The 13,374-nt window shown below is 40.9% G+C and overlaps 1 protein-coding gene across 14 annotated transcripts in view; it reads right to left on the bottom strand.

The window, feature by feature from the left end:
- Positions 1 to 12,664, bottom strand: part of LOC148401613 (muscleblind-like protein 2a) — a 29,223-nt gene extending 16,559 nt beyond the window's left edge. For 8 of the 14 annotated variants that reach the window (XM_088400804.1, XM_088400832.1, XM_088400798.1 and 5 more), the window contains exons 1-2: positions 12,437 to 12,663; positions 4,655 to 5,323 (exon numbers count right to left, since the gene is read on the bottom strand). In XM_088400804.1, the coding sequence (XP_088256930.1) occupies positions 4,655 to 4,828 (174 nt within the window). In that variant the 5' untranslated portion in view covers positions 4,829 to 5,323; positions 12,437 to 12,663. Of the gene's footprint in view, positions 1 to 4,654; positions 5,324 to 12,436 lie in introns of all 14 variants that reach the window. The other 6 variants (XM_088400771.1, XM_088400781.1, XM_088400789.1 and 3 more) reach the window with 1 other exon arrangement.
- Positions 12,665 to 13,374: the final 710 nt, after the last annotated feature.

Raw genomic sequence — 13,374 nt, 5'->3', positions numbered from 1 at the left:
ACAAAAAAAAGTTAGATTTTGTGGTCTCATTTGAACGCATGTCAGGGCCTGCTGAGATGTTGTTTAAATCCATTGGACAGATAAAGGAAGATAATGAGATGGAAGGAAGAGCGCAGATCTGTGCATCAAAGCCTCTTTCGAACATACTCAGCAGATAGGGGCCCAGGCTGCTTACTCCCCCACTTTGGAGATTATTAAAGCTTTGGTTGCTGACAAAAGAAAGTTAGAGGTATCGGTTCATAATTTAAAATAGAAGATAAGCAAGAAGCAGGTGAGTGAAACTCATTGAAGTTGACGGGCCACAGACCAATTTGATGTGAAGAAGGCTGGACAGATAAAATCACCAGGTAACCATTAGCCAAGAAATATTTATCTTAAGAATGACATTAAGAAATTATTCAAATAGAATGAACTAGCTCAAAAAAAAAAAAATCTATGATTTCTGAGGGGAAAAGTGCAATTTGCTTCAGTTTATCGACATACTAAAACTGATCACAGTGATTGTCTTGAAAGGCACAAAACTAGGTCACACATTATGAATATATTGCGGTTCTTAATTAAATAAATTTGTCAAAATTATCCTAAATACATTTTCTACACCTACACACATACACGCTAGTTTATATAAGTTTTACAATAATAATATATAGACATATACACATACGTACATATATATATATATATATATATATATATACACATACATATATTTTTATTATTAGATGATAAGATGATCAGATTAGCCATATATTTATTATTATGTAACAATAATATATATATTTATAATTTATCCTTAACCGATCATCAGAGACCGCTGGGGACTTGAAAATACAATTTTGCAGATGTTGATTGCCATTCACCTTTTTATGCCGAAAGGGAATGGAGCGTTGCCTTGATCGGCTTGTTGTTTGACAGCTGTGATAAGTCCCCAAGGATGCTCTCTAGTGGGTTGAAGGCATCCCGAGGCGTATATGCGGTTGAAAAAAAAAAAACAGACTGCATCAAGCGAAACCACTCAGGGCTAAAGTGGAAGTAGCTCTTTCGGCTTAAGAACCATATTTGATAACTCAAAAGGGAAGGCATGTCACACTTAGAAGCTGTACCGTGAGATTTTCTTCTACCTACCAATCAGTGATGACAAAAATGTATTTAAAAACAAAATTGACAAAAAACTGACTGGCAAATTTTAACCCCAAATCAGCTTAGATAGGCTCTTGTTACATAATGAGGACAAGCTGTAAAGAAAATAGACGGATGGAAACTTTTTGTTTTTCAGAAAAAGAGGTCTTGCAGTACTAGTATAGGGTTAACGTTTTCATCAATTTCAATAAATTATGTAGTATAAGGATTGCCCTAAAGTGCCCTTTAGTGAAAAAGACACGATCAATACACCAGGGTTCAGTGACTCAAACAGCTACAGGCTGGGTTTTATTTGAATACCGCTGCATGCAAGTAAACATATTGATCATAATTTTCAGCCATGTCATTACTTTGCTTTTTTCCTGCTTTTTCAATGGAACCCAAATGTTTAGAGGAAAGCAGTTTAAAAATAATGTTCATTGATACATGCGGCATCTACAATTCCAAGTTTGTTTTATGATTGTGGTCAGATTTTAAATGGTATTAATGCAGGAATAACATTGTTGCTATACATTAATGAATAATAAATAAATCCAATGTTTCACTCAGACAAGAATGAATACACAAATAATGTTTCTTAATTCTGACACATTTTTACATGCGACTGCGATGTTATGCACGGTTCATCACAGCCTGTTTTTTTTTTGTTTTTTTTGGGGTGAAATGGATTAAAACCTATTTCGGTAGCAGGCCCCCAAAGATTGCTTTAGTTGCCTCATTAGACTGAACCAATTAAGAAGAAATCTGTCTCATTATAAGTGACGGCCCCTGTGGGACATTTGTCTGAATTGTTTGTAACTACCTAATACTGTGTGTGCACTTGCATGTGAAAAGATGAAAATGAAAAGCATGTAACAGACTTTTTATTTGATTAAAAAATAAAAAGTGTCTGGTGATTCAATTCATTTAATCGTTCCACTTGCATTAACCCTAACCCTTGAAATGCAACAATAATTTCTGAACCGAAAATCATTTCTGAATTGAAAATCGTTTCTGAATCGAATCGTGACCCTGAAAATCAGAATTGAATCGCCGGAAACTTAGAGATTCGCACCCACAATCAAAACCATTGTATTTAAAATCTTGTCTGCTGTTATTATGACGATGCACCAGAGGGTTAATCGTGATATTAAAGACATATGCCAGAGTGCAATGACGGTAACTAACAAACTGGTGTTTGTATATATCTGTGACCTTTCTGAAAAACAAATACATGGCGAGAGCTGTTGGTTTTTCATGCATGATATAGAAGTTACCAGAACCAAATAGAAGAGAGAAAAGCAGACGCACAAAGATCAGACTGAGATGTAGAAATTAGACAAGGCGAAAATAAACATCAATAATTCAAAGCGGCACTAAAGTTCAAACATACAGTAAACCTCCCACCCACCTACCCACAGATCACCTGAGGTGCGTGAAACATCGATAATACAGTAGCAGGAAGAATTTCTCGGAAGCTACCTTCAACTCATCAAATGTGAGGATGGTGTTGAGTCTGGAGAGCAAATTTCAAATAAAAATGTTTTCCATTCCCCCCTAAAAAACAAATCATTTTTCAGTACTGTGGCTTGCAGAGTGATGGGAAATGAGGATGACTCAGAGATAGTGGGTGGACTGAGACCAGGTGAGACACTGGTACAGCAGATGGGCAGAGTTCTGTGCTCATTCGAACCAACACATAAGCAGCTAAGAAGGCAATTCTGCAGTTTATTTCTTACTAATCAATCATTTCTGATTTGGCTTCAGCGTTTGGGCCAAGGAGGCATAAAGCGTTGCACCCTGCAATGGTACCAAGACCGAACAAAAAAAATCTTTAGCCAGTAAAAATGATCACCAACCAGCATCTGACATAAGGAACAAGATATATGCAGCGTTGTCTGGACCGGGCTTGCTAAATTCAAGCTTATAAAGCTTTACTGCCAATTTTATGATTAACTTTTGAAAGGGCAAATAATAAATAAACTGCAAAACCGCTTCAACCCTGTGTCAGACACAGCAGTCCACTGCCATCGCCATACGGAACGGCCATCTTGGACATGTGTCATCAAGCCGGTTACATCTTCCTCATGCCAATACATAAATAAACAAATGAATATATCCACGGCAGCTTTCTCAATCTCCCTCATTCACCCGCTTTAAATAATTTGGACTCGATGGCACAATGTTGTTATATTCCTGAATAAAATACACTCCACTGTAAAAGCGACATCATGAAATACATACATAGGTAATTCTGTATTCTGGTTATTAGTCAACTTCTTGCTTATCTCCTATGGCTGGACATTTTTTTAAATGAGCCAGCTGAGCCTTGTGTCTGCATGCGAGGAGGATCATTCAAGCAATAGACGAGGTGGGGAGTCCACCATCTCGGTGAGTACCTCACCGTGTATGTGCAAATAACCTCATGGGACGACCGGCTCATACTGCACTGCACCCACACATTCCCCACCACGTTTGCTTAGTGTGGCCCATTGCAAGAGGATTACATGGAGGAATGCAGCCAAGCCCATATTTTTAAACTAGAGCGGAGCAGGGGTCGAAGAGCAGAAGTTCATGTACACTACAGGCCCTATTTTTGTTGCGAGCGCAAAAACTGGCATTTGTAGCAGGGTGTGAAGACTTTTTATATATACTGTGTATAACTTGCAGCCACAGTACATCTTGCTCGAAGTCTTGTTGTTCTGCCCCAGTTTCCTTGGCTATTTGTCACTGTCATGGCTGGTTCACCCCCAACCCCCCCGGCGCCATCATATATCTTGATATGAATGGGCGTTTCCTGAATGTTGTCATCTTACTTGTGCACCACATACTGGCACACTACTTGGTTTTGTGAGCACTAATTACCGTAGTTTCCGCACTATAAGGCGCACCGGATTATAAGGCGCACCTTCAATGAATGGCCCATTTTAAAACGTTGTCCATATATAAGATATATACATTTGGCCCGCGGGCCGAACTTTGGACACGCCTGCTGTAGTGGCTCAATATTGGTCCATATATAAGGCGCACCTGATCATAAGGCGTACTGTCGGCTTTTGAGAAAATTGGAGGTTTTTAGGTGCGCCTTATAGTGCGGAAAATACGGTATTACAAAATAGGTAGTTTGAGGGCAGTTTGTGTTGTGCGTGTGTGTTGTTTGATCTTGACAAGGAACCAGGAATAGAAGTCCTGCAATGACTTCTTGAGTAGACCAGACATGTACCCTCACAGATGATGGACATTAGATAGGCATGGTGACAATGGAAGAACTTACCAAATAAAACTTCAAAAGCATCTTTGTGGTGACAGTGAGCATGACAAGAGACCTCTCTGGCCTTTAGCGTCAAAGGTCAAGATGATCAACTAACTGCAGCACAGCATTGAGCTAATTTGAGCATATGACAGAATACACCAGTCAAGGAACTTCAAAACTGTCACCCTTAGATTGGACTCAAATTATTTTTCGAACATTGTTCACATTCTTTGGAGGTCCTATGAGGTTGAGTGATACTATACTGTAAAAGAATATCCTTACCTTTAAAGAGTCAAAACACGCAATCACTCTCCCATTTTCCACTTGGCAGCTTTTAGATGGGTGGGCAAATTTGCACTCTTCATCACTGCGTGAGCAAGTCCCTCTCTGAAACTGCCGACACACTTCCAAGGTCAGCCATTTTGTGTCACGTATAGAGGCAATATTCAAAGCCATGGCTGCGTTGCTGGCTTGGTTGGAGGAGAGCTGCTCGGTTTAAGGAGGAGGCCCGTCCTCTGAGGAGCAGTTACAACGTATTCCAGAAGAAGAAAAAAACAATTGATGGAAGTTACAGCTGAAAATGATCCACTTTTAGTCAGTGGATTTGATTGGTCGCTGTAGACAGGAAAGGGACTGGTGAAGTCTTGAGCGTTAGCAGAGCATGGGACTGCACTGCTGCAGTCGTATTTGCCTGTTAAACTGTGGATTGTTCATCATTCAGCAAGACTCAAGTGCCACCTCAGGCAAAGCACACAAAGCATGGTCCTAGATGAGTTTAACTGCTTGTCCCAATGTCTCCAAAAATGTATCCACGATGGGGAACAGGAAGAAGTTGAAAGTGTTGAAGTGAAGTGTCCTATCGTGACTAGAGAAGGACTCAAGAACTCTTCAAAACTAGCCAGGGATCATCCAGTAGGAATGCTGTCTCACATGGAACCTTCTGTCAGCAATCTGGAGTAGAGAAAGAAAGATAAACAGAAGAAGAATATTGGTGAGATTATGGATGTTTTCATCTTTTGTGGCTCATTAAAATACATGACAGTCAACCAGTGAAGCAATTATTCGACATACAAAGAAGGGAATGTCAAAAACTTCAGTGAGGGTCAAGACGAGAGAACCTCTGGATCTGATTTACCCAGTATAATCATGCTGGTTTGATGATGTAGTCAAAGGAAAACCAACCAGCACAGAATTATTCTGGGCAGCTCTCCAGAAGCCAGAGAGTGACTGAGACAGTTGGATATGCCAGTGCTGGACATGGTTATGACCCAGGCCGGGGTCATGAGACATTCACTGGTTGCCCGCTATCAAAGCTCATTGACACATCATTTTACGTTCATACATATATTATGGCATAATTAGAGTTCCTGTTGAGTTTATTTTATATCAATTTCCTCTATACAAAAAAATATGTATCTGGGTGCTAAGAGTGTGGATCTTTGTGTAACTAGTCCACCAACACTATGCTGCCCCAACTCTCTTGAATCCAGGACATTGTCTTACAGAACCTGTCCCACTTGTCTGATCACAGCTAACGAAATGAGAACCTTCTCAGCCAAATGGTCCAGAAGAGTAGTTTCACTCTCTAAGGCATGATTTAATTTCACAATGTCTCCCCACAGGAGAGGCTTTTGCTGACATTCAGGTGAAAATCATGCCAGAGCTGACCTTTAACAATTAAACCTCATTATTTTTAGAACTCATAAAATGTCTATTTCACTTTGTCCGAATGTATGTAAGGGGTGCCATTTTCTCCACTCTAAAACTTTACGACATTTCAGTCAAATAATTAATTTGTGGGTTGAGAAACCCACAAGATCCATCATATAGTTTTAGTTTTGTGGTTTAGGGTTAGGTTTAGGGTCCTCGACATTCTTGATGTAAAACCAAAGACTGCTTTGGACCACTCCAGTATAAGTTGTGCACACAGCTTTGGTTTAACCTTGGGTTGATTCAGATCTTAATACAGCATACACTTTGTTTGGCTTAGCCTAGTTGAGCTCTTGCTAGTGTCTGCCGTAGTTTATACAGAGCTGAACCAGTGGTCTTCAGGCACAACGAAGGAAGTCAAGGCCCGATGGGAAAGCCGAAATGACCTGTTAAGCAGGACATATGTACATATAGAAATACACCACAGTAGAAGACCTTATGGATTACTGATGCTTACTAAGTCCAGATGGCAAGGGCATTATCTGACTAGTCTGCTTAATTGTGAGAGTCAGCGGAACTGGGGAGTCTCAAGTGAAAGTCCTTGACTTGACCTCTGAATCTCTGAATACCTCATACGTAAGCTATTAGTCTGGTGTGCACTCTATGGCTGTGTTAGATTTGATCTGAGCTTATTGTGTTCATTGTGACTATAGGTTAGTAGGACAACAACCAAGTTAGGCCTAGTGAAATTGTGATATATTATAATTACAGTTATGGTATATTGTGATTCATAATGTGCCAGACAATAGGAGTGATTTAGGAGTGTGTGATTTCTCAAGGACTAAGCTAACGTTGAGATGCAACACAAGAAGCATTTTACAGAGTCAGCAAATTGGCATCATAATAGCCTTAGCTCGTGACCCAAATGGCTCCGTTCATGATATGGGCCAGGCCTTTCTCTTTATTAGATGAGATGACTAACCACTCTCTATCACACATTTTGAATGCTAAAATAGGCTGCATTTTGGGGTGTAGTTTTTAGTTTTTAGTTTTACTTACTAGATTCAGCCAATTAATCACTTGCAATTACAGCGTTAGTCAGAATTGACAAGGAAGCATGACGAAATAATGGTCCTGAAACGTTTTGTTAAGATGGACAATGGGCCAAGTAAGAACGTTTCAGTGTGAATCTAGATATAATAGACATACTTGAATGTTAGTCAAAGCAATTAATTTTATTGATACTGTCTTTTATTTAATCCTTTGCACTTAATTGCATTGTTGACAACTTGCTGTAGTAGCTACCGAATATTTTAATTGGAATTTATTTGGCCATTAGATATTTGTGTTTCGTTTATTTTTTTTATTAAACGTTTAATCATCACTACATATCATATATCGTATCGCGTTAACTTTTTGTTCATATCATACAGAACGACTCCAACCGCTTGTTTTATTTTATTTTTGCCAGGAAGGCGTCAGTCGTCTTCAAGAGCTGTGTTGTTTTTGTCGTCTATTTTTTTTTTTTTTTTGGCGTGCTGTTTTTTTTTGTCTTGACCCTTTGTGAACTTTTCCAGCGCTTTGGCTGTGACATTCCTGGAAGGAGCGACATCCGATTTTGATGAAGGGAATGTCTCCGCTATTTGACTGTGACGGCCACGGGGCGTTTCGATTATTTGCGCCTGTGATGAGCAGCACTTTTCACAGCCGTTTTGTTCAGCACATGTGTCAGCACTGTTGGAAAGTCTGCATTGGTGGCTGAATGGATGGCTGATGGAGTTGAGGATGAGGAGAGGGACCGCGGATGTGTGCCTACAACTGTGAGTCCACGCTTGGGCATGAAGTGGATTAAAATGTCAAGTCATATTTAATCACAAAAACGTCTCAAAGAGCCTTCCATGCCCACTGTTTGCAAATATTAACTATATTCCCTGATCCGAGCCACCATGAGGGCAACGGAAACTATAAAAAAAAAACAACGGGGAAAATGAGAAATCTTGAGAAGGGACCCCATTGGGAGGATTCCCCTTCCAGGACGACCAGGCCGGCAATGGATGCAGAGTGAGCAAAACTTAACACATACTGTGATGTGAAACAATATGAGATCAAGTAGATGTAGTTGTTATGCTTGTATTATTGCAGATGTTTTGTGATGTGTTGTGTTATATTGTTATTTTATGTATATGTATACATATATATATATATTATTATAGATATATATATACGTATACACACATCTATCCATCCATCCATCCATCCATCCATCCATCCATCCATCCATCCATCCATCCATCCATCCATCCATCCATCCATCCATCCATCCATCCATCCATCCATCCACAAATGCAGACACATTCCAGAAATTGTACATGTGATGTACACAATCATCATCATCATCATCATCATCAAATTGTATACAACCAGACAACATCTCGAATCACAACATAAAAGAGATCTAGAGAGATTAAGTACATGACAGGGATGAAAGTCTGCTTTGACCAATACGAGGAGCCAGGATCATGGCTAAGTTTCAGACAGAGTAGCTATATCATTCAAAAGTTTAATTATCTACCAGAATTAGCATCTCTGAGAGGAAGGTAAAGACATGAACCAGAAAATGTATTTTCCTTTATAGGAACTGGAATTTTTTTGTTCTATGCGTTGTACAATAAAATTGCAGTTTCACAATTGTTTTACAATTCTTTGGGCAATATATTAATACCACCGATAAGAATATAATTTTGGTCATTAGAATCTTGCGTCAAATATTTCTAATGTGTCATCGCTCAATCTGTTTGTTCCACCGCCAGATATACGATATCCTCCTGGCCTTGGCTTTTATCATCCACCAATCGATCAAAGCAAGCCTAGATATTGTAAATGATAGCCCCTTCATACTCAAAAGACTAAATATCAAAACTGTGCATACTAAAACTGTGATGAAATTTATTGGTAATACACACTGCATGCTGCTAAATATTTTCAAGCCACCTCATCCAACTATAACCATCAGTTATGTGGGCCCCCACACACAAGTGAAAAATCCATGTGGCCAAAAAAACCTCCTGACATTTGCACTGTTGGCAGAGTGCATCCACCGCTGTGATAATGCCTCACTTCGCTCTCAGGCAGGAGTTGGTGCAGAAAGCCCATTACAAGACTGGAAACTACAGTAATGGTCCTAACCGGGAGCTTCTCATTTTCAGCCTCATGCTCTCACACAGATAAAACATCCCACCTGAACCGGTGTGCAGCACACTGCAGCAAACTCTTAAAAGATGCTTTCCCACCTGGTTTGGGCAGGTTCCCCGAGCTTGGCCGTCTGCTGTCCCCGACACAGGAGGCACCTTGTGACAGTGCGGCTGTCTGCCTCAGCAACGGGAGTTAATGACCATGTGAACTGTTGTCATTCCTCGCACGCTGCCCAATGCCGCAGCCAGAGGTCCACGGGTTCCCTCTCAATATCTGTCTCACGCTCAGCCACGCAGCAAGCGAGGCAGGCAGGCAGGCGGGCGGGCGGGCGGGCGGGCAGGCAGGCGGGCGGGCAGGCAAGCGGACAGGCAGGCAGGCAGGAAGCAGAAGAGTGCCGACTTCAACTATTTGGCTGAAACACTTCCAGCAATCCCACCCACCGCATACACACACCCTAGAGCCAGCCCCTTCCTGCCCAACAGCATGAGACACAGTACCGCCCTGTCAGTTCTCCAGCCAATGGTAGAAGAGCAGCTATGAATCAATGCTGTCTGTGCATCCCTATTGGAAGAGAGTAAGCAATGAGGTGAAAACTGCGCTTACGGTAACATCCTCTGAATGTTAACTTGTCGGGGTATTTCCCCAATTTCATGCCCTACCAAGCGAGCTGTTATGTCATTCGTGTCAGTCAAAGCCATAATATTGAAGCAATAGGTCTAGGGACTCCGCACGTATCTCTCAGCACGTCACGACTTGGTTCATAAGGATGATCCTCTCTGTCCTTGCCTGTGTTCTATTGATATGTCACACCATCCCCCCCCCCAGGAAACAAGAGCTCCGCACCTCCTCCCTTCATCATCCAGACAGACACTCCGATTATTCACATCTCTCTTCCTTTGGTCCTCTAAACTGTCTTTCACATCAAATTTTACCATAAATCCGATTGACTGGACTGGATAATCGCGGTTCTTTCAATGTTTGTGTTACCGGCGGTGGGTCGGCCCACCCATTTCAACCACCACCTCGCTCCATCCAATTGATGACATACCAGTTGGCATCATGTGAGCCGTGGAAGCCGGGGGTGTCACAGAACTGATGAGTCAGAAATCCAGATTCAATCGAACAGCTGTACTGTCAGTCTGAGTCGCATACAAAGTCAAAAACAAAGGCTGTGAATGACACAGCAGCCTGGGTGTTTCGTTGATATCGGTGGGCCAAACATGCTTTACAATTCCATACCCAATTAACAGTCTATTTCCACTGGATAGATTCATTCGATTTCTTTACTGGGGTAAGGCGCTCGTGAAACGATGCTGCTCGCTACTGTCGTCACTGGGTTGGAAAACGCAGTCTCACGCTCTGCTGTTATGTGACACCCACGTGGCTAGGTAAGGTTTTACCAATCTGGTGACCTCCAGTATTAGTGTTGTACCCAATGCAAAATTGGCCGCTGATCGACTGACTGGTCCAGCCAGGACTTTATTTGCCAGATGCACAAATTTTGCTTTGAGTTGTTCATATTTCAGTTTTCGTTGGTGCTGCCGGACTGTCTGCAACGGTACAGATGCGAGGAGCAGGACCATGCGGACTTTCGGCCTCCCGGCACGGAGCAGAGTGCATACTAAAAGTACAGTAAAGCAAGAGAGACAACTAGATCGTACAAGAAAATTGTTGCCAATCTTTTTGTATTGTGTTTCGCTCGCCAACTGATGAACTATTGTTATGACGGAGAACAGCGATTGGTCATTACTTTCAAACTTGGCGTGATTGCGACATCTATGATCCCAGCATCTAACACTTGTCCAAAGGAGACTCAACTCTTTCATCTAGTTAATGGTTGGGTGAAGAGAGCTGCAGCTAGGCACATTGTATTTCTTCTCCACCCGTGCTACAAAAATGCACCCGCACACGTGGCACGGATGGTGAAGAGGGCCATTGGCGCCTCGTGTGCGCTGGGCTTAAAGGCTGCTTTGGAGCCAGTCCCAAGAAGGTGTCATGCCATATCGCCTTTGACACAACTCCCTTCAACTTTGCATTTCCTTTCATCCTGGTCATTTCAGCGCAGTGATGCAATGCTCTTCCAAATGTTCCAAGGCGAAAAGCAGCAGAGCTCTTTAAACCTCAAAACCGTCTTTCAAATATAGTCGTCTCCACTTTTACACATTTTGTCAATGGTGCAGGAAATCTATAAAAGTGAGTGAACATGCAATTTAACACCCGTTATCACCTTCGTACTTCTCTTTCATTTGATTTCTAAATAATGACAAATAACAATTTTGGCTCATGTCCTATTTCCCCCTACGGACCGCCAATCTAAATAGATTTTTTTCCAGCAGGAAATCAGATCACACAAACAAAGGCTTCACAGACAAACAAGCTGGGCCACTTCCTTCCCTTATGTTATCGCCTCCCCTTTTATTGTTTGACCCTAGTTTACCTTGCTCACTCGAAAGTAATGGCATTTAGGAATTATGGGGAACTTAAATGACTTTATACCCAAATAGAAAAAAAAATGCTATTCTGTAAACAGTTGTCTATTCCATATAAGAGAACGTCTCTCAAAATGTGTAGGAACAAACAAATGCTGGCTGATCACGACAGAGAAAACCATGCAGGCTCAGAAATAGGCCACTAAACACTGATCAATGAAAAGGCAGCTGTCTTTTTTCTATTATTAGCTGAAATCAAATATCAAGCAGCAGTGAGTTGTCTTTGGTTCTGCTTGAAACCCTTTCCACCACATACACAATCCATACTGAGTGGATGGTTTATTTGTATTTTAATCTAAATCTTTAATCCCATTTTGGACTGTTACATTTTAATTACAATTGTAATTCATTGCTTCACGCATGGATATAGTTATAATATTTTCAAGAGGATTTATTGCACTTCAAAGTAAAACTTATTAACATGCGCAAGACATGGCGCTACCATATTTTGCGTGCCCACACTGATAGCACTTAAACTGATACTAACAATTGACAATGTGTAATTACATTGCACGTCAGAATAATCAACACGTTGATCATTATGAACTTAATGCATCAATGCACCTGCAAGACAGCGATGATGACTTAATACAGTTCAACAAAAGTGAATAACAGAAGGACCACTGTGACTGTTTTCACTTCTTCTGTTACCTTTTATCAGCACCCAGTGGACGCTTCACTTAAAGCAATGGTAAAAGCAGCTAATGGCTAAGCTAATTTCCTTCCTTCCTACCTGATGGCGAACCTGTCACATCCAGCTGCGCGGGGTAGCGCTATTCCGTCGGTCGAAGCGGTGCAGGAGCCGCTGCCTATCAAATGACATCAAGCAAAGGTGACCATCCTCAAACCTCACGCTACTTTTGCAACTGGTAACTTTTTTTTTAAGCGTTCAAAATATGCGTCTGTCGAAAAGCTCGCAAGCGCACTCACTACTTTTAAGGCGCAGGAGGAAGCAACAAGCGATTTTGACAGTTCATGGACGCAAGTAAATGCTTCACGCTAGGGGTGGGTGATCCCGTGTCAAAACTGTACCAACACAAGTAATGAATAATTACACACATCTTACGGTGTTTTTTTATTATTAATTACTTAACAGCGTAGTTATGTCACACACTTAGTTCATTAGATGGCCAATAAAGAGACCTTGATCCGAGGACAGATATATTACTACCCTATTTTAAGCATGGAACAGTCCAGCAGCAGCAAGGGTAAAGGAGGGGGTGTCTGTTCCCTAGGAAACAACATTGAATCTCACTGAGGGGAAAGATGTAGCCACTGATTTCTGAACAAATCACTGTCTGTCTTTCAAATAGTATGACAGAAACACTAAATTCACTACATATTTATTTAAGAGCCGATAACGTTCTCTAAGATAAATTTACTTTCTTTTTAGAGGATAGTAATAAAGATGTCATCACTACATGTTCACTACACAAAGCACAAACTCCAACACAAATACTATTTTTTGTATTTTTAATAATGGTCAATTTTGAGAGACGTCTAAATTTAATAATAGGTTTGTTGTTAAAAAATTGTTTTATTCTGCAGTGGTGTCGTGCAGACTTCTAACATTTTCCTGCCATCGTATAGCACTAAAAATATTAAATCTATTCATGTTGCATTATTGCAAACTATATCACCCACACATTAAATAAAGAAATAAACATTTTT

Source organism: Syngnathus floridae, chromosome 2, assembly GCF_059516105.1.
Source record: "Syngnathus floridae isolate MCC-2025c chromosome 2, RoL_Sflo_1.0, whole genome shotgun sequence".
NCBI classification, from domain to species: domain Eukaryota; kingdom Metazoa; phylum Chordata; class Actinopteri; order Syngnathiformes; family Syngnathidae; genus Syngnathus; species Syngnathus floridae.
Note: the sequence above shows the minus strand (reverse complement) of the source record. Positions and strands in the feature narration are given on the sequence as shown.